The 22,474-nt window shown below is 44.1% G+C and overlaps 2 protein-coding genes across 3 annotated transcripts in view; one reads left to right on the top strand and one right to left on the bottom strand.

Moving 5' to 3' along the window:
• The window catches only part of LOC141094072 (allergin-1-like), a 92,114-nt gene that overhangs the window by 524 nt on the left and 69,116 nt on the right, over window positions 1-22,474 (top strand). The window lies entirely within an intron of this gene.
• Window positions 1-22,474, bottom strand: part of LOC141094071 (allergin-1-like) — an 87,659-nt gene that overhangs the window by 31,734 nt on the left and 33,451 nt on the right. Inside the window, exons 4-6 of one of the 2 annotated variants that reach the window (XM_073579784.1) lie at window positions 7,862-7,966; window positions 547-606; window positions 361-429 (exon numbers count right to left, since the gene is read on the bottom strand). In XM_073579784.1, coding sequence (XP_073435885.1) covers window positions 361-429; window positions 547-606; window positions 7,862-7,966 — 234 coding nt within the window. The remainder of the gene's footprint in view (window positions 1-360; window positions 430-546; window positions 607-7,861; window positions 7,967-22,474) is intronic. The other variant, XM_073579785.1, reaches the window with a different exon arrangement.

The raw sequence follows: 22,474 nt of genomic DNA, 5'->3' as shown, positions 1-22,474 counted from the left end.
GGTACATAGGTCATAGGGAGCCGAGGAAAATGACGCCTCCATATCTGCGATATGATGTCTTATTCTAGAGAAATCCTTGTTTTTCGTAATATGTAAATTAGCTGTTAAGATCTATGGGACAGGCGAAGATTTCCCCAAGAGTCCGCCTCCACAGTTCCTGCCCCACCCATAGATCTTAATTGCTTATTTACATATTAGGAAAAACAAGAATTTCTCTAGAATATCGCAGATATCGAGTCGTCATTTTCCTCAGCTTCCTATGACCTGTCTGCCCGTATAGACTGTTCAGGAGGACGAGCACTGACACACTCCCTATGACAGAGAACAGCTGGTTGCACCGCACTGGAGCTGCGCACTTACATGCAGGTCCTCTCCCGATCACCACATCACAGTAGGTCACATCCTGATCCTCAACACTTTTGTTTTTGTCTGCAAATAGAAAAATACAGAACCATTCCCATCACAGGAGGAATAAGGGGCCAAGAGCACCCCCTGCTGGTACAGTGTCTGCACAACACTGCTCACATCCCCGCATCTGCACCTCACCTGCAGTACCACGCATCGCCTCCACTGCACAAAACTGATCCTCCTGACCATCCACCCTGCCTGAAAATAATAACAATATATCATCCAGCTGCCGTACAGGGGCAGTATTATAGTAGTTATATTCTTGTACATAGGAGCAATATTATAGTAGTTATATTCTTGTAAATAGGAGGCAGTATTATAGTAGTTATATTCTTGTACATAGTGGGCAGTATTATAGTAGTTATAGTCTTTTATATAGGGGCAGTATTATAGTAGTTATATTCTTGTACATAGGAGCAGTATTATAGTAGTTATATTCTTGTACATAGGGGCAGTATTATAGTAGTTATAGTCTTTTATATAGGGGCAGTATTATAGTAGTTATATTCTTGTATATAGGAGCAGTATTATAGTAGTTATATTCTTGTACATAGGGGGCAGTATTACAGTAGTTATATTCTTGTACATAGTGGGCAGTATTATAGTAGTTATATTCTTGTATATAGGAGCAGTATTATAGTAGTTATATTCTTGTACATAGGGGGCAGTATTATAGTAGTTATATTCTTGTACATAGTGGGCAGTATTATAGTAGTTATAGTCTTTTATATAGGGGCAGTATTATAGTAGTTATATTCTTGTACATAGGAGCAGTATTATAGTAGTTATATTCTTGTACATAGGGGCAGTATTATAGTAGTTATATTCTTGTACATAGGGGCAGTATTATAGTAGTTATAGTCTTTTATATAGGGGCAGTATTATAGTAGTTATATTCTTGTATATAGGAGCAGTATTATAGTAGTTATATTCTTGTACATAGGGGGCAGTATTACAGTAGTTATATTCTTGTACATAGGAGCAGTATTATAGTAGTTATATTCTTGTACATAGGAGCAGTATTATAGTAGTTATATTCTTGTACATAGGAGCAGTATTATAGTAGTTATATTCTTGTACATAGGAGCAGTATTATAGTAGTTATATTCTTGTACATAGGAGCAGTATTATAGTAGTTATATTCTTGTACATAGGAGGCAGTAATATAGTAGTTATATTCTTATACATAGGGACAGTATTATAGTAGTTATATTCTTGTACATAGGGGTAGTATTATAGTAGTTATATTCTTGTACATAGGGGGCAGTATTATAGCAGTTATATTCTTGTACATAGGAGCAGTATTATAGTAGTTATATTCTTGTACATAGGGGGCAGTATTACAGTAGTTATATTCTTGTACATAGGAGCAGTATTATAGTAGTTATATTCTTGTACATAGGAGCAGTATTATAGTAGTTATATTCTTGTACATAGGAGCAGTATTATAGTAGTTATATTCTTGTACATAGGAGCAGTATTATAGTAGTTATATTCTTGTAAATAGGAGGCAGTATTATAGTAGTTATATTCTTGTAAATAGGAGGCAGTATTATAGTAGTTATATTCTTATACATAGGGACAGTATTATAGTAGTTATATTCTTGTACATAGGGGTAGTATTATAGTAGTTATATTCTTGTACATAGGGGGCAGTATTATAGCAGTTATATTCTTGTACATAGGAGCAGTATTATAGTAGTTATATTCTTGTACATACGGCAGTATTATAGTAGTTATATTCTTGTACATAGGGGCAGTATTATAGTAGTTATATTCTTATACATAGGGGGAGTATTATAGTAGTTATATTCTTGTACATAGGAGCAGTATTATAGTAGTTATATTCTTGTAAATAGGAGGCAGTATTATAGTAGTTATATTCTTATACATAGGGGCAGTATTATAGTAGTTATATTCTTGTACATAGGAGCAGTATTATAGTAGTTATATTCTTGTAAATAGGAGGCAGTATTATAGTAGTTATATTCTTGTACATAGGAGCAGTATTATAGTAGTTATATTCTTGTACATAGGGGCAGTATTATAGTAGTTATATTCTTGTACATAGGGGCAGTATTATAGTAGTAATATTCTTGTACATAGGAGCAGTATTATAGTAGTTATATTCTTGTAAATAGGAGGCAGTATTATAGTAGTTATATTCTTGTACATAGGAGCAGTATTATAGTAGTTATATTCTTGTACATAGGGGCAGTATTATAGTAGTTATATTCTTGTACATAGGGGCAGTATTATAGTAGTTATATTCTTGTACATAGGGGGCAGTATTATAGTAGTTATATTCTTGTACATAGGGGACAGTATTATAGTAGTTATATTCTTGTACAAAGGAGCAGTATTATAGTAATTATATTCTTGTACATAGGGGCAGTATTATAGTAGTTATATTCTTGTACATAGGGGCAGTATTATAGTAGTTATATTCTTGTATATAGGGGGCAGTATTATAGTAGTTATATTCTTGTACATAGGGGCAGTATTATAGTAGTTATATTCTTGTACATAGGGGCAGTATTGTAGTAGTTATATTCTTGTACATAGGGGCAGTGTTATAGTAGTTATATTCTTGTACATAGGGGGCAGTATTATAGTAGTTATATTCTTGTACATAGGGGCAGTATTATAGTAGTTATATTCTTGTACATAGGGGCAGTATTATAGTAGTTATATTCTTGTACATAGGGGGCAGTGTGATGGTGTGTTATGCTATGTGGATGTCATTTTTTGTAGATTCCTATTTTTAACAATTCCAGTTATTTTCATAGTGTTTTTCTTATTACATCGTAAGTCTACAGCCTCACTGTATCTGTCTCTTGATGACCCCCTGTAGTGCATTAATCCCTAAGGCCCTTTGTTCTCCTCTGGAGGGCCTGCATTCTTATTCTGGACTATCTTATCCTTTGAGTGGTGGACTGAATATGGACCTTTTCGTATTTTTGCCTGAATAAAGGTCTTGGGATTGTTCACTCTTCGCTTGTTCTGTTGATTGTGTGATACCAGAGAAGGACCCCGTGACAACTGGTGGAAGCAGTGGGATCAACAGAGCGTAACCCAATGGAGAACCACCCACAGAGTGAGTACAGAAATTGGACTGTATGCAGTTTACAGGAGAGAGCCCAAGACCTGGGCCTGAACTACCAGGGACTGACTAAAGAGGCCTTAATCGATCTACTGGTGGGAGCTAGCCCGGCCACCTCCTCCCAGATGTCTAAAGGACGAGCACTGGAGACAGGAATCCCCTTCCAGAAAAGCCAGTGGTTGGTGTGGTACGAAGAAGAGATGGCGGTTCTGGGCCCCGGCATCTCTCAGGAGTACAAGGAGGAGGCTGCCCGCCGGGCACAGCAGAGACAGGAAGCAATGGAGCTTGAAAGAGGGAGTAACGCAATGTGGAGTGTAACCCCAACAATCCGGGAGCCTGTACGGATCACCCGGACAGAGTTTAAGCCATTTGATGAGGCTTCTGGAGATGTGGAGGGGTTCTTCAAAGACTTTGAGCAGCAGTGTGCTGTGATGGAGGTTCCCCACTCTTGCTGGATGCGTTTGTTAGTGGGGCTCCTGAACGGAAGCATGGCGGAGGCTTACGGAAGCATGGCGGAGGCTTACCGAACCATTGATGCACTGTGGAAACGGGATTATAACATTGTAAAGCGGACTATCCTGGATTACCATGCTATCACCCCAGACTCATATAGGGCCAAGTTCCGAGACCTCCCATGCACCACGGGGGGGATCGTTTAGGATGTATGCACATAAGATGTCCGAGGCATGTGGGAGATGGCTGGAAGCAGAAAATGCCTTTACTGTGGAAGATGTTATACAGGCTTTCCTTATAGAACAATTTCTTGCCAAGTGCCCTGCAGAGCTATGGGAATGGATCCGGGAGCGCACGCCGTGTACCGTGGATAGAGCTGCAGCCCTGGCCGATGAAGCCCTTACTATCCGGCCGCAATGGAGGAGGCTTCTGGACAATGAACCACGGCCTGCTCCCACGCCCCGTCCCCCTCCAATTATATCTGCCCTTCCACCTATTCGCAAGCCGATGACAATCACGCCTCACAATCCTAGGCCCCAACAGTTCCGACCACGACCTGGGGGTATCACAGAGAGGAGGTGTTATGGGTGTGGGCAACCTGGACATTTGCTGTCTGGCTGTCCCTCCAGGATTCGGAAGGAGCCCCACGCAGCCCCACCTCGTCCAGTGCATCTTGTACACTCCACCACACCTGAGGAAGAGCTACCACCACCCCCACCAGAGTGGACCACCGACCACGGCACCATAGATACCCCTCCTGGAGTGTACGGACTCCGGCCTCTGTCCTTTAGCTACTCAGAGCAACGGCAACGCCACCTGCAGGATGTCTTTAGTGATGGATACAAAGTGTCAGGATTTAGAGACACGGGGGCATTCTTGACTATCGTTGACCCCCGTGTGCTTCGACCCGAGGCAATTTACCAGGGTCCGGGAATTCCCATTGTCCTGGCGGGGGGTGCCCGCAAATATATACAGCGAGCTTCTGTGCGTTTGGATTATGGTTGTGGAGAAAAACTGTGTTGGATTGGAGTTATGGGAGGACTTCCTGCAGATATCCTCCTTGGGAACGACATTGGGGAGTTACAGTGCCAATTTGTGGGAGCAGTCACCCGACTACAGGCCCTTCAAGCACTACAATATCCGGACCCCACCGGGGAGCAACCACCACGAACCGCATCAGAGTCGGTAAGCAATACTTTCGCTGCTACTACATTGGGAGAGTCTTGGCACAGAGAGGAGATTAGGAGAGAAATAGAGGGTGACACTACCTTAGCAGCCCTTAGGCAAAAGGCAGAAACAGGGCACTTGGGAGATAATGGGGATGGCTACACTCGAGAAAACGGACTGTATTATCGTGTAACAAAGGGCAGTGACCAGGGCAACCCTGACGCAACGACCAGGCAACTCATTGTCCCTCAGAAGTACAGGGCACAGCTACTTCAACTGGCCCATGACATCCCCTTGGCTGGGCATCAAGGGAGAAAAAGGATTGAAAGGAGACTCACCCAAAGTTTTTACTGGCCGGGCGTCTCGCAGTCGGTAGCCCATTATTGCCGCACCTGCGATGTGTGCCAGCGAATGCGGCATCCAGGAGCTCGACATAAGCTACCCCTGCAATCCCTGCCCATAATTGAGGAACCATTTCAACGTGTAGCCGTTGACATCATAGGTCCTCTGGCCCACCCCAGCAAGTCAGGGAAAAAATATATCCTGACCGTGGTGGACTATGCCACTAGGTATCCTGAAGCTGTGGCCCTGTCCAGTATTACAGCAGTAAAGGTAGCCGAGGCCCTTGCTACCATCTTTACCCGGGTAGGGTTTCCTAGTGAAATATTTTCGGATCAAGGCACGCTTTAATGGAACCCTAAAAAATATGATGAGGGCTTTTGTTGACATTGAAAAAGACTGGGAAAAGTACCTGCCACATCTCCTCTTCGCCTATCGGGAGGTTCCCCAAGAGTCCACAGGGTTCTCTCCCTTCGAACTACTGTTTAGCCGGAAGGTCCGTGGTCCTCTCACTCTTCTGAAAGAACATTTGGAGGGAGACATCTCAGATACCGGAATGCCCATCGTTCCCTATGTTCTAGAGTTCAGAGACCGTCTCGCCCAGCTAGCTACCTTCGCTAAAGAACATCAGCGAATGGCCCAGTCCAGACAAAAAACCTGGTATGACCGTAATGCCAGGAACCGGGAATTTATGGAAGGACAGCAAGTGCTCATGATGATTGCTTCCCCTGCCAACAAGCTTCAAGCAGTGTGGGAAGGCCCTTATCAGGTTGTCAAGAAAATTAATGACACTAACTATGTTATTGCCCTGGACTCTAGTGGTCGACGACAGAAAACCGTCCACATTAACATGCTGAAAGGCTACCACGACCGATCTCTGCCTGTTCTAGCTGTCTGCCACCCCCCTAGTGATACCGCCGACGACGAGTATCTCCCAGATCTCCTCCAGGTTGCTCAAGCGGGAGGATCACTGGAACAAGTGCCCCTGGGCTCCCATTTATTGGATATACAAAAGGACGATATTGTCGCCGTACTAAGGCCGAGGGCTGCTGCTTTCTCCTCAAAGCCGGGGAAGACTACTCTCACCAGCCACCATGTGGAAACCCCCGGACAACGCCCCATCCAGCAGGCTGCCTACCAGGTTCCAGAGGCTGTTCAAGGCATGATAAAGAAGGAACTGGAGGAGATGAAACAACTGGGAGTTATTCAGCCATCTCACAGTTCTTGGGCCTCTCCTGTCGTCCTGGTCCCCAAGAAGGATTGTACAACACGATTCTGCGTTGACTACAGACGACTAAATGATGCCACCAAGAGTGATGCTTATCCCATGCCCAGGATGGATGATCTATTGGATCGTCTGGCCAGTGCCCAATTTGTGACCACGTTAGACTTGAGCAAGGGGTACTGGCAGATACCCCTAACGGAGGACGCTCGGGAGCGCTCAGCCTTCATTACTCTATTTGGGCTTTATGAGTTCCTGGGAATGCCCTTTGAGATGAAAACTGCCCCCGCTACGTTCCAGAGACTGGTGGATCGACTGTTACAACAATGTCAGGACTTTGCCTGTGCTTACTTAGACGACATCGCCATTTTTAGCACAACCTGGGAGGAACATCTTAAACACTTGGGCATAGTGCTGGACTGTATCCTTACTGCAGGACTGACCATTCGCCCTGATAAGTGCCAAATAGGGATGGCTGAGGTGCAGTACCTCGGTCATAGAGTAGGGGGTGGGACACTGGCTTGATCCTGCCAAGGTGGAAGCCATTGGCAACTGGTGTAGACCCAAGACTAAAAAGCAGGTACTTGCATTGTTAGGAACTGCTGGTTACTATCGCAAATTTGTTTCTAACTTGAGCACCTTGGCCAAGCCCCTAACCGACCTGACCCGCAAGAACATGCCTAGGAATGTGACGTGGACGACGGCATGCGAGGATGCCTTTTCAGCGTTAAAGACTGCCCTCGTCACTGCTCCTGTCTTGGATGCCCTGGATTATAAACGCAGGTTCCTCGTGCAGACAGATGCATCCACCTTTGGGATTGGGGCAGTACTTAGCCAAGTGAACGCCGCCGGAGAAGAACATCCTGTTGCTTTTGCCAGTCGGAAACTACTGGATCGGGAAGTTGCCTATGCCAATATTGAAAAGGAGTGCCTTGCCATCGTATGGGCGCTAAAAAAATTGCAGCCATACTTATATTCTTGTACATAGGGGCAGTATTATAGTAGTTATATTCTTGTACATAGGGGGCAGTATTATAGTAGTTATATTCTTGTACATAGGGGGCAGTATTATAGTAGTTATATTCTTGTACATAGGGGGCAGTATTATAGTAGTTATATTCTTGTACATAAGGGCAGTATTATGACCCCATTGAGGATTTTGTGCTCACCTCTATTACGTCTGGCAAATCTTATAATGACAATGATCACCAGGATTCCAGTCAGAATGAAGATAGGGATCAGCCAAGCTAGGTAGCCATGTTGGTTTCTCTGTTCTGAAAATATAAAGTCACAAAATGTTGGTTTATTCTTATGGTACTGTTTAGAAATGCGTACTCGCCCCCCATTTATGTAATGTTCAGCCTCTGAAAAGCTTCCAGGGAGCTGTCCTACAGAATATCTCTGGTTCAGGGGATGTCTTGGAAGGTGGAAATAAAGTTTATTTAGATGGTGAGGCTTTCGGCACTGTCCTGTCCCATTAGAGACGTCTCTTGTCCCTCAGAACTGGAGCGTTGCAGCACGTACATAACTACATGTGAGTACATCTGCTCAATAACCTCCATTGTGCATGTAGAGCATACTGTGATAAAACACTCCGGGATCGCCTTTGCTGGGGTCAAAGGTCACGTGCGTTCAGCATGAAACTCAGGCGCAGAGCCGGGGTTCGGGTGTAACTGACCCTGGGTCAGGTTTTTTAAAGGTGAAAGCAATGCAAAAAGAAAAAAAAACATAAAACAAATCCTTGCCTGTCCGGCACTAACTAAACAATGGACAACCTAACTACCAACTGGCGGGCTTCTCCTGTCCAGCCAAATGACAGTTACCGTGGGCACTGCTCTCACTCACGTGTCTCTCACACAGACAGGCTCTCTGTTTTCCCAGGCTGAGACACTCACACAACCACCTGGCATCCTTTTATATCCGCCTCCCATTATTCATTAGTAACCAGGCGATATACTGACCAGACTAGGCCACATAGGAAAGGTATCTGGGCGAGATATACCTGCCCTCATCCACTATTCCCACATGATTCTCACATATCCCCCCCCTCTGCTCAGACCACTCCGGTCGAGCAATGACACCTGCCAAACAGTGCACTCGGGACAGGGCATCTGCATTCCCCCTCTGTACCCCCGGGCGGTGCTCCACCGTAAAAGTGTACGCCTGCAGGGCAAGGAACCACCGGGTCACCCGGCTATTCCGTTCCTTGTGCAAGGGCATCCACTTGAGAGGGGCATGGTCAGTGATCAGCCTGAACTTTCGGCCCACCAGGTAATATTTGAGGGCCTCTAGAGCCCACTTAATGGCGAGGCACTCTTTTTCTACGACTGCATACTTTTGCTCATGTTTATTCAGCTTCCTGCTGAGATAGAGGACCAGGTGTTCCACTCCGTCCCTCACTTGTGAGAGTACGGCCCCGATACCGGTATCAGAGGCATCCATTTGTACCACAAACTCACTGCGGAAGTCCGGAGTCACCAGTACTGGTTTGGAGCAAAGTGCCTGTTTTAGGTTATGGAAGGCTTCTTCAGCCGCTAAACTCCATTTAATCATGATGGAGTCTTTCCCTTTTGTAAGATCCGTCAGGGGGGTAGCGATGGCTGCAAAATTGGGTATGAACCGGCGATAATAACCGGCGATCCCCAGGAAGGCTTGCACCTGCTTCTTGTTGACAGGTTGCGGCCAGTCCTGAACCGCCTGAATCTTATCAACCTGGGGTTTAACAACACCCCTCCCAATTACATACCCCAAATACCGGGCTTCTTCTAGCCCGATGTGACATTTCTTGGGGTTCGCGGTTAGACCTGCCTCCCACAGGTCCTTAATCACAGCTTGCACTTTCCCGAGGTGAGTCTCCCAGTCCAAGCTGTAAATGACAATGTCATCCAAATAGGCCGAAGCGTACTGCCTATGCGGCCTCAGGACTCGATCCATCAGTCTCTGGAAGGTCGCCGGTGCCCCGTGCAGTCCAAACAGCATACACACATACTGAAATAAACCTTCCGGTGTAGCAAATGCCGTCTTTTCTCTGGCAGCCTCCGCCAGAGGGATCTGCCAATACCCTTTGTTAGGTCTAGGGTCGTAATATACCGGGCTTTTCCTAACCGATCTATTAACTCGTCGACCCGGGGCATAGGGTAGGCATCAAATTTTGAGACCGCATTCAGGTTCCTGAAGTCATTGCAGAACCGGATGGTGCCGTCCGGTTTAGGAATTAGCACAATCGGGCTGGACCAAGCACTGTGTGATTCCTCAATGACACCTAACTCTAACATTGCATTCACTTCTCAGGAAACGGCTTCACGGCACGCTTTCGGGATTCTGTAGGGTTTCACGTGAACTGTGACACCAGGTTCCGTTACGATGTCATGTTTCATTAGCGTAGTCTGCCCGGGTTTTTCTGAGAAAAACTTTTGGTTGTTAAGTAGAAACTGCCTGACCTCAGTCTTTTGCTGCTCCGAGAGAGTCTCTTCAACCCGTACCTCCGGTACGGTATGCGAGCAGACAGGACGGGCCAGCTCCGCTGACAAGGCAGACCGATCCTTCCAGGGCTTTATCAGATTTACATGATAAATCTGTTCAGGTTTCCGTTTACCTGCCTGGTATACTTTGTAGTTTACTTCACCAATTCTTTCCTTAATCTCAAAGGGGCCCTGCCACTTTGCCAGGAACTTACTGTCCACTGTGGGAACCAGGATCAACACCCTATCTCCGGGTGCAAACGTACGGATCTTGGCGCCCCTATCATAGATTCTTTTTTGGGCTCCTTGAGCCTGCATCATGTGTTCTTTGACGATAGGCATAACAGCCTCAATACGGTCCTGCATTTGGGATACGTGATCTATCACCATTTTAAACGGAGTGACCTGACCCTCCCAGGTTTCTTTTGCAACGTCTAACAGTCCGCGAGGACGTCGGGCGTACAATAACTCAAAAGGCGAGAATCCCGTGGAAGACTGGGGCACTTCCCTGATGGCAAAAAGCAAATACGGAAGTAAATAGTCCCAGTTCTTCCCATCCTTGTCTATCACCCTTCTCAGCATCTGCTTCAGAGTTTTATTGAACCGTTCGACCAACCCGTCTGTTTGAGGGTGATACACGGATGTGCGTAACGGTTCGATTTGAAACACCCGGCAGAGCTCCTTCATTACCCTGGACATAAAGGGGGTCCCCTGGTCAGTGAGTATCTGTTTTCGTATTCCGACCCGACTAAACACATGCACCAGTTCCTTGGCAATCGTCTTGGTGGCCGTGTTATGCAAAGGGATGGCCTCCGGGTAACGAGTGGCATAATCCAAGATGACCAGGATATGTTGGTGTCCACGTGCAGACCGTGGAAGGGGCCCAACTAAATCCATCCCAATTCTCTCAAACGGGACCTCAATAATAGGTAGGGGTACCAAAGGGCTACAGAAGCGGGGCTTAGGCGCAGAGGCTAGGCAGTCAGGACAAGACTCACAATATACACGAATATCGTGATGCATGCCTGGCCAAACAAAACAGTGTAATATCCTTTCGGTGGTTTTCTGGACTCTCAGGTGACCTCAGCTAAGCTTGCCAGACGCTGCGCCACCTGCTGGAGAAGCGAACGATCGGTAGCTGTCATGTCCACCAACTCCTTCAGCTGGGCCATCATCACCCGATTAGCTTCTTGCTGGACGGCGGTGGACTGTACCAGCGCTTTCACCACGTCCTCCATGCTCATGCTTCCAACGTGATGCCCGCGTTCTCCACCACAATGTGATAAAACACTCCGGGATCGCCTTTGCTGGGGTCAAAGGTCATGTGCGTTCAGCATGAAACTCAGGCGCACAGCCGGGGTCCGGGTGTAACTGACACTGGGTCAGGTTTATTAAAGGTGAAAGCAATGCATAAAGAAAAAAAATCATAAAACAAATCCTTGCCGGTCCGGCACTAACTAAACAAAGTACAACCTAACTACCAACTGGCGGGCTTCTCCCGTCCAGCCAAACCAGTTACAGTGGGCACTGCTTTCATTCACGTGAGTTTCTCACACAGACAGGCTCTCTGTGTTCCCAGGCTGAGACACTCACACAACCACCTTGCATCCTTTTATATCCGCCCTCCCATTATTCATTAGTAACCAGGTGCGATACTGACCAGACTAGGCCACATAGGAAAGGTATCTGGGCGAGATGTACCTGCCCTCATCCACTATTCCCACATGATTCTCACAATAGCCATAAACAGACAGGTGTGTCCTTAAATATTGAGGTCACCAACCTGCCAGGCAATCATTTGGTGTGAGCTATGAGGAGATCATTTGCATATTCCCAGTGTCTTCTGGGATAAGTGAAGAGTCTCCGCGAGCTCAACGATCACTGGGTTTTGGCCGTTGCAGCTGAAAAGAGGAAATCGGAAAACCAGGGGAAGAGTCTTGAGGAGATCATTTGCATATTCCCAGTGCCTTCTGGGATAAGTGAAGAGTCTCCGCGAAATTTGGCTCATCTTTCATCGTTTTTAAGAAATCTCAAGATGGAAGAGGCCAGGAGCCATTTGGTGAGCTGCATTTCTTGCTACATGTTCACAGATTTACCAGTGGAAAAGCCAAACTTCACATGCCACAAATGCAAGCTTGTGTCCCTGTTGGAGGAAAAGTTGCAAAATCTCGAAGAGAGGTTAGCTACGTTGAAGATCATTAAGGAAGGTGAAGAGTTCTTGGACAGAGCAGAATTATCTCTTCATGTTACAGAAAGAGAAGAAATTCGAAGTGCACCTGAAGAAACAGAGGAATGGAGACATGTGACCCAGAGAAGCAGGAGGATCAGGAGGCAGTCAGCACCCATACTGCTCAGAAACCAGTACCAGGCTCTCACGCAGGAAAACGATGAAGAAATACATCAGGATAAGACTCTGCCAACAAACAGCAACCTTGTACGCCTTCAGAGTCCTCCTGGATGGAGAAAGAAAAATGTTGTGAAGAAGAAACGGAGAGTGGTGGTCATGGGGGATTCCCTGTTGAGAGGAACAGAGGCCGCTATCTGCAGACCGGATATAACTTCAAGAGAAACATGTTGTCTTCCAGGTGCAAAAATTAAAGATGTGTCTGACAGGATATCAGGACTCTTCAGACCTACAGATGACTACCCATTCCTGCTACTACATGTGGGGACAAATGACACCGCAAGAAACGACCTGGAAACCATCTGCAGAGACTTTGAAGACTTAGCCAAGAAAGTGAAAGAACTGGGAGCGCAGGTGGTCTTCTCTTCCATCCTCCCAGTGGATGGCCATGGAACAAGGAGGTGGAATAAGATTCTGCAGGTGAACAACTGGCTACGTCGATGGTGCCGTCAGCAACGATTTGGATTTCTGGATCACGGAGTGAACTACTTATACGATGGACTACTTGCTAGAGATGGGGTGCACCTTACGAAGACTGGAAAGCAGGTATTTGGAAGTCGCCTTGCTACACTTGTAAGGAGAGCTTTAAACTAGAACAACATGGGAAGGGAAGCAAAAGACCAGAAAAAGCCATACACCTGACAAATGCTATTGAGAACTCTGCTATTAGAAGTGGAAAGGAAGAACAAAGACGAAAGAATCTAATTAATAAAAATATTGGAGAAAGAGAAACCAATCACAAACTAAAATGTTTCTATACTAATGCACAAAGCATGGGCAACAAACAAGGAGAATTGGAACTACTAACACAGGAAAAGAAATATGATGTCATTGGAATCACTGAAACTTGGTGGGACAATACACATGATTGGAATACAAGACTAGAAGGATACAACTTATTTGCAAGAAACAGACTTGATAAACCAGGAGGGGGTGTCGCATTGTATGTTCGAAACGCGTATATCTGCACAGAGATTGAAGCTTCAGAGACTGGGAGTTCTGTGGAAACTGTTTGGGTAAGAATACAAGGACAGAACAATGGAAAGGACACCATTGTAGGCATTTACTACAGGCCGCCTGTGCAAGCCGAAGATATAGATGAACTCTTTATGCATCAGATGGCCAAGTTCTCCAAAAAATATGACATAGTTGTCATGGGAGATTTCAACTATCCAGACATTTGTTGGGAATCTCTCTCAGGCAAAACTAACAGGTCAAGGAAATTCTTATCCTCTCTTGCTGACAACTTTATCTTCCAAAAGGTAAGGGAGAAAACAAGGGGAACTGCTACCTTGGATCTAATCCTTATAAACAGGGAGGAAATGGTTGAGGAGGTAAAAGTGGCTGGGACCCTAGGAGGTAGCGACCATGCTATTTTAGAATTTTGGATAACTAGAGGCGGAAGACCTGTGAAGACTCAGACGTCAAGGTTAGATTTCAGAAAGGCAGATTTTAAGGGATTCAGAAAGAGAATTGGAGGGATCCAATGGCTGGATATCCTTAAAGACAAAAATGTCCAGGAAGGATGGGAAATATTGAAAAATGAAATTCTCAATGCACAGTTGTTAACAATTCCGAAAAGAGGGAAGAATAGGAAGCATTTAAGGAAACCAGGATGGATGAACACAGAACTTAAGCACATGCTAAAAAGGAAGAAAAAAATGTTTATAAAATGGAAAGAGGGAGGCATATCTAAAGAAGAATATAATGCTGTCTGCAGAACCTGCAGGGCACAAATCAGATTACTAAAGCTGAAAATGAACTGAGGCTTGCAAGAGATGTCAAAAGCAATAATAAAGGATTTTGGGGATATGTCAAAAGTAAAAGAAAAGTCAAAGATGCTATAGTATTTTTACAGGATGAAAATGATGAAATGGTAAGACAGGATGTTGAGAAGGCTGAACTTTTAAATTCCTATTTTGCATCTGTTTTCTCTCAGAAAGGAAATGCAACATCAACTGTTATTCACTGTCCTATTAAGGGAATAGAAGAATCCAGGATATCTATAAACAGAAAGATAGTGAGGAAACACTTAGCTAACCTAAATGAATTCAAGTCTCCAGGTCCAGATGAATTACACCCCAGAGTACTGAAGGAGATAGCAGAAGAAATTTTTGAACCCCTCTCCATAATCTTTGAAAATTCTTGGAGAACAGGAGAAGTGCCAGAAGACTGGAGAAGAGCAAATGTTGTTCCTATCTTCAAAAAGGGGAAGAAGGTGGACCCAGGCAACTATAGGCCGGTGAGTCTGACTTCTATACCAGGAAAGATCTTTGAACAAATTATTAAACAACATGTATGTCAATACCTGGATAAGAATGAAGTGATTAAACAGAGTCAGCATGGGTTTGTAACTGATAAGTCATGTCAGACTAACTTAATTTCCTTCTATGACGGTATCACTGATTGGGTGGATCAAGGAAATGCTGTAGATATAGTATATCTTGACTTCAGCAAAGCATTTGACAAAGTCTCTCATACAATCCTTATTGAAAAAATGACTAAGTATGGAATGGACAAGGCAACTGTTAGGTGGATTCATAACTGGCTTAGTGATCGGACCCAAAGAGTGGTCGTAAATGGCTGCACATCCAGTTGGAAGAATGTCTCAAGTGGGGTACCACAGGGCTCTGTCCTGGGCCCTGTATTGTTCAACATCTTTATCAATGATTTAGATGAAGGAATTGAGGGTAAACTGATTAAATTTGCTGATGACACAAAGCTAGGAGGGATAGCTAATACTAGAGAGGAGAGAGAGATGATTCAAAAAGATTTAAATAAATTGGAGAAGTGGGCAGCAACTAACAGAATGGTTTTTAACAGGGAGAAATGCAAAGTACTACATCTGGGCAATAAAAATGAAAAAAGCATATATAGAATGGGAGGAATAGGGCTAAGTGACAGCACATGTGAAAAAGACTTGGGTATACTAATAGATCACAGACTGAATATGAGTCAACAGTGTGATGCAGCAGCAAAAAAGGCAAATGCAATTCTAGGATGTATTAACAGAAGCATACAGTCTAGATCACGTGAAGTCATTATTTCCCTCTACTCCTCTTTGGTCAGACCTCATCTGGAATATTGTGTCCAGTTTTGGGCACCACATTTTAAAAAAGACATCAACAAACTGGAGCAAGTTCAGAAAAGAGCGACCAGAATGGTGACCGGTCTGCAAACCCTGTCTTATGAGGAAAGGTTGCAGGATTTGGGAATGTTTAGTTTGCAAAAGAGAAGACTGAGAGGAGACTTAATAGCTGTCTACAAATATCTAAAGGGCTGTCACATTGTAGAAGGATCAACTTTATTCTCATTTGCACAAGGAAAGACTAGAAGCAATGGGATGAAACTGAATGGGAAGAGACACAGATTAGATATTAGAAAAAACTTTTTGACAGTTAGAGTGATCAATGAGTGGAACAGGCTGCCACGAGAAGTGGTGAGTTCTCCTTCAATGGAAGTCTTCAAACAGAGGCTGGACAGACATCTGACTGGGATGATTTAGCGAATCCTGCTTTGAGCAGGGGGTTGGACCAGATGGCCCAGGAGGTCCCTTCCAACTCTACGATTCTATGATTCTATGATTCTATGATTCTATGGTTCTTCACATCCTCCCTGTGGGTATTATGGTTGTCCACATCCTCCATGGGAGATTAGGGTTGGCCACATCTTCTTTTGTGAGATTAATGTAGACATCCTTCTCGGGGAGATTTTCGTTGTGCACATTATCTCTGAGGAAATTAAGGTTGTCCACATCCTCCAAGGTTAGGTTACAGTTTTCCACATCCTCCCTGGGGAGATTAAGGTTTTCCACATGCTCACTCTGGAGGTTACATTTGTCCACATCCTCCCTGGGGAAATAAGGTTGTCCACATTTTCTATGGCAAGATTTCGGTTGTCCACACCCTCCATGGAAAAAGTATGGTTGTCCACATCCTAAATAGGGAGTTTATTGTTGTCCACATCCTCTGTAGAGAGTTTTTGGTTGTCAATATCCTCTATGGGGAGAGTATGGTTCTGCAACATCTCCCTGGTGAAATTGTAGCTGTCCACAGACGATTTGTTGGGATTAAAGTTATAGCCATCCTCAGTGGGGAGATTCTCATTGTCCACATCCTCTTTGGGGAGATTATGGTTGTCCACATCCTCCCTGAGGAAATTATGTTTGTTCACATTCTCTCTGGGGAAATTATGGTTGTCCACATCCTCACTGGGGAACTTAATGTTATCCACATTCTCCCTGGGGAAATGAAGGTTGTCTACATCCTTTATGGGAAGATTATGGTTGTCCACATCCTCCATGGGGAAATTATGGTTGTCCACATCCTAAATGGGAAATTCATTGTTGTCCACATCCTCTGTAGAGAGTTTATGGTTGTCTACATCCTCTGCTGGGAGATCATGGTTCTTCACATACTCCCTGTGGAAATTATGGTTGTCCACATCCTCTTTGGGAAGATTAAAGTTGTAGACAACCTCATGGGGAGATTCTCATTGTCCACATTCTCCCTGAAACATAACGGTTGTTCACATCCTCTCTGAGGCGATTGCGGTAGTCCACTTCCTCTCTTGGGAGGGAGGTTACGATTGTCTACATCCTTTGTGGGGAGATTATTGTTGTTATAGTTGTTCACATACTCTTTTGACAGATTAAAGTTGTAGACATCCTCTGTGGGGAGATTCTCATTGTCCACATTCTCCCTGGAGAGATAACGGTTGTCCACATCCTCCCTGAGGAGATTACGGTGGTCAACTTCCTCCCTTGGGAGGTTACGATTGTCTACATCCTTCCTGGGGAGATTATAGTTGTCCACATACTCTTTGGAGAGATAAAAGTTATAGACATCCTCAGTGAGGAGATTCTCATTGTCCACATCCTCTTTGGGGTGATTATGGTTGTCCACATCCTCCCAGCAGAGATGATGTTTATTCACATCCTCTCTGGCAAAATTATGGTTGTCCACAAAACTCCCCAGTGAAATTAAGGTTGTCCACATCCTCTCTGGGGAAATTATGGTTGTCTACATCCTCCCTGGGGAAATTATGGTTGTGCACATCCTAAATGGGGAATTTATTGATGTCCACTTCCTCTGTAGAGAGTTTATGGTTGTCTACGTCCTCCGTGGGGAGATTATGGTTCTTCACATACTCCCTGCGGAAATTATGGTTGTCCACATCCTCTTTGGGAAGATTAAAGTTGTAGACATCCTCCATGGGGAGATTCTCATTGTCCACATTCTCCCTGGAGAGATAACTGTTGTTCACATCCTCCCTGACGAGATTAGGGTAGTCCACTTCCTCTCTTGGGAGGTAACGATTGTCTACATTTTTCGTGGGGAGATTATAGTTGTTCACATACTCTTTGGACAGATTAAAGTTGTAGACATCCTCCGTGGGGAGATTCTCATTGTCCACTTTATCCCTGGGGAGATTATGGTTGTCCACATCCTCCCTGTGGAGATTGTTTGTTCATATCCTTTCTGGTGAAATTATGGTTATCCACAAACCTCCCTGGTGAAATTAAGGTTGTTCACATGCTCTCTGGGGAAATTAAGGTTGTCCATATCCTCCCTGGGGAGATTACGGTTGTCCACATCCTCCCTGGGGAGATTACGGTTGTCCACATCCTCCCTGGGGAGGTTACAGTTGTCCACATCCTTCCTGGGGTGAAAAAGGTTGTCCACATGCTGCCTGAGAAGGTTTCAGTTTTCCACATGCTCCATACAGAGCTTTTTTTATTTTTTTAAACATGCAGAATACACATAATATAAATGAGTATAATGTCACATAGAATCATAGAATCATAGAATCATAGAATCGTAGAGTTGGAAGGGACCTCCTGGGCCATCTGGTCCAACCCCCTGCTCAAAGCAGGATTCGCTAAATCATCCCATTAGCGAATCCTGCTTTGAGCAGGGGGTTGGACCAGATAGCCCAGGAGGTCCCTTCCAACTCTACGATTCTGTGATTCTATGATTCTATGATTCTATGATTCTATGTGACATTATACTCATTTATATTATGTGTATTCTGCATGTTTAAAAAAATAAAAAAAAGCTCTGTATGGAGCATGTGGAAAACTGAAACCTTCTCAGGCAGCATGTGGACAACCTTTTTCACATAATTCATTATTATATAAGCAATGTTAATATTATCATTAATAGTTCTATGCATTGCGATTCAGTCCTATCATAAGAACTGTATATTCCATTCACCCCACCTTTGCTTCTATGTCTCCACCTACCCCCCATATAATTCCTCATAAGTCTCTAAAATCCCCTCTATTATTTATTTAATCTATGGACCCCATGCTAATTTATAAACTCTGAGTTACCTTTGCTACGATATATACATTTTTCTATATAGCGCATTGTTATGAATGGGTCACCGAGGAAGAGAGCGCAATAGGCTATGCCACCAGAAGACCAGAGAGGTTGGTCGCTCAGCGGATTGCAGACCCCTCGTCTTAACAACACAGCTAGCAGTAGCCGTGGAGCGTTCCTACGCTGCCCTAGACGCTTCATCACAGCCGGAGAACTAACTAAGCCTAAAGACAGAAAGGTGAAATCTAAACTGCCCCGGAGCAGATCCCCAAAGGAATAGACAGCCCCCAAACATATTGTCGGTGAGACAAGATGAAGCATAGACACAGACAGAAAATAGACTGAGCAAATGATGGGGCCCACACTAACTAGATAGGACAGGACAGAAAAGGCACTGTCTGCAGTCACGCAAAAACCCTAAAAAATTGAAACATGACTGATGTACAAAAAATACTGAGGTTTGCACAACCTCGCCCCCACTATATCAGCACTCAGGTGTGAACTGGCGGCTAGCAACAGGCTGTTACAGCAGGGGACTGAGCAAACAAACACAAGATACAAAAATACAGGGCAGGAGCCAGAAGCCCCTGGGGGAGCAAGCTGACCCCTGACAGTAAGGCAAAATCAGATGCAAAGGAGTTAGCAAATGACACTTAGCTGGAAAATGCAGGATCAGTCAGGCAGGAGACAGATATCCTCACTAAGCAGAGAAAGGAGTATCACCGGCAGCCACAGAGAGAATCTTGCTCGCTTATGTACTCCCAGTCACTACCCCCACTCCTCCACTCATACTCTGCAGCTGTTGGATTAACATCATGTTGACCAGCTCCACTACCAGCAGTATCCACCAGAGGGAGCCTTGCCTCAAAAGTCAGATTAAGAGAGTTCACAACAGCGCATGTTTTTTCCACATATTCACTGTAGTCCGATCACTTTTAATCAGACGATCGTAGCAGGTTCATGTCTCTAAAGGGGACTAAAAAAATAATATAAAAAAGGTTTTAAAACTAAAATGAAAAAATAGAAATATTCAAATCACCACTTTCCACGTTAAAAATGAAAGAGGGAAAAAAATAAACATGTTTGGTATCGCCGCATACATAAAAGTCCAATCTATTTGAATATGAAATTAATTAATCCAATCAGTAAACATCGGATAGAGAAAAGAACTTTGAAATAGTTATTTTTTGGTCAGCTGACATCTCTAAAAAATGTAATAAGCAGCAATCTAATCGTTGTACGTACACGGAAGTAGTGATGAAAACATCAGCTCACCGCACAAATATTAACCCATACAGAGAAAAGTAAAATTTACTGGTTTCACAAAATCGGCGACAAAAGGCAAAAAAAAACGTTTTTCGGAAAAGCAGGTATTATTCTGGATTGTCAGCCCCTCCATACCAGCTGAGGTTAGCTGTGTCACATTACAAAGCCTTGAATCAGCTCTTCATTGTTCATTGCATTGTCAGCTCTGATAATATCTTCTTAAAAGAAATGTGTTATTGATCCAGTAGTATAAAAGGCTCAAACTATAGTTGAACACAGGATAAAAATGAAAAAGGCAGAAATGAAATATTCACTGCACTCCCAGTTCAGAAATGCATGGTCCCTTGTCATAATTTTCTATCTTCCTGATACAACTCTATCCTCAGCTTCCTGTGCTCCATGTTCAGTGTTGCACACCATGATAACAAACAGCACACTGACTACTTTTCATCCTGTAAATAAGCATCTGACTGATTACAAGTCTGTACACACCCGTGACGCTAATTACAGGATGCTCCATTTCACATGTCCCTATGGTCATATTATTGTCAACCTTTTCTAGGGGAAGCATTATTCGTATCCAGAACAATTTCATCAATTTTTTTTACTACTTTTCTATTCACCCACAATTCAAAAGCAAAGTCTCATTTTTATTACTGATATTCAGCAAATTTACATTGAAAATGTTTTCAGTTTCAATGATGGTTCGACTATTAATACAGGAGCAAAAAATAAAAATCCATGAATATACTTTCATATAATAGATAATTTAGTATATGGTGGATATAAAAAGTCTTCACTCCCCTAGAGAAGTACAAGGTTTTTGTCATGTAAAATAATTCTACCAATAAGAACTACCCCCACCCCCACCTTTAATGTCAGTACAAATCCATTGCGTAATAAACTGAAAACCACAATACTTGCATAAGTGTTCATACCCTCTTATTATTGGGGTTGTGTCCAGCATCAGACGATCACATTTCCCCTCATGTTACATAGTAGTCAGTGCTTGGCCGCTGTCATTTATGGCGATTCTGATTAACCCTAGAGAAAGTGCCGTTGTTCTAGGAGAATTTTCCTGACATTTTCTGGTTTGTAATCAGGTGTAATCAGCTGACAACACAGCAAAGGATCTCACTGTGGAAAGTTATCAGTCAAGAGAAGGGTCAAATACATTTCCAGGTATTAGATCTTCCATGGACACTGTGAAGACATCATCAAGAAGGGGCTGAAATCTGGCACTACAGTGACATTATCAACAACTGGATGTTCATTCAAAATTGGTGAAAAGAGAAGTTGGTCCTGACAGCAACATTAAAGGAGCTGCAGGAATTTCTTGCCAGTCCTAGATATGTCCTGCATGTGACCACAATCTCCCATATTCTTCATATTTCCGGTCTGAGGGGTCAGGGGCAACACAGAAGCCTTTTCTTTCAGATACAAACATCCAGGTGTCACGACACAACTGCCGGGTGACTAGGGGCTCCTTCCCTGTTCCTAACACTAGGGTTCTCCCTAGCTCGCCCTATTTCCCGGGATACTTCTGAAAGTGAAGATGCTGGGGCCTCCATCCTTGCCTTATCTCCTGAGTTAGCCCTCCATCTGTTCTCTTCCCCCACCCAGGGAAGAGGGGAGCTACTGTGCACCGTAGTACACCAACCCGACAAACAAGGCAACACAAACAAGGGTTAACAGAAAACTCCAGGCATACAATTTATTAACTCACAAATAACAGAGGAATGCACTGAGGTGTGAAGGTAGAGAATAAACCAAAATAGAGAAGGATAGGGAATTACCACACATACAAACCAAGCAACAGTCACTGATAACTCCTCCAACTCTCCTCATATGACCACGTCTCCCTCCGTTAGCCATGCAGCAAATACTAGATCTGACAAGGATTTGCAACAGAGGCCAGATTATAAAGGAGAAAGGAGTGGCTAACTGAGCTCAGCTGTGAGCGCAAAGATTTTTCAACATAGCCGATTAACCATTGTTCTGCCAGGAAGAAATAAACACCATTAAAATGAAGGAGAAATGCTTCTCAGCACCGAAGTAGGAGCAATCAGACGCTGAGGTCTTCTGGCTCCACACTGTCGCAGTAGCCCCGTGATACCAGGCCTAGTGATTTTCTGCTAAAACCTCCATCACATGGGTCAGAAGCAGGAAACGTGTTCGGTCTGATGAAAGCGAGGGGGAACTTTGTAGCCATAATTCCAAAAGGTGAAAATCTGACACTACGCATCACCAGAAGATAATCATCCCCACAGTGAGGCATGGTGGGGACAGCATTGTTCTGTGGGACTGTTTTTTTGCAGCTGGAACTGG

This window comes from Dendrobates tinctorius, unplaced genomic scaffold (genome assembly GCF_039654945.1).
Source record: "Dendrobates tinctorius isolate UK_male_01 unplaced genomic scaffold, ASM3965494v1 ptg000063l, whole genome shotgun sequence".
Lineage (NCBI taxonomy): Eukaryota > Metazoa > Chordata > Amphibia > Anura > Dendrobatidae > Dendrobates > Dendrobates tinctorius.
This window is presented reverse-complemented; position numbering and strand designations above follow the sequence as displayed.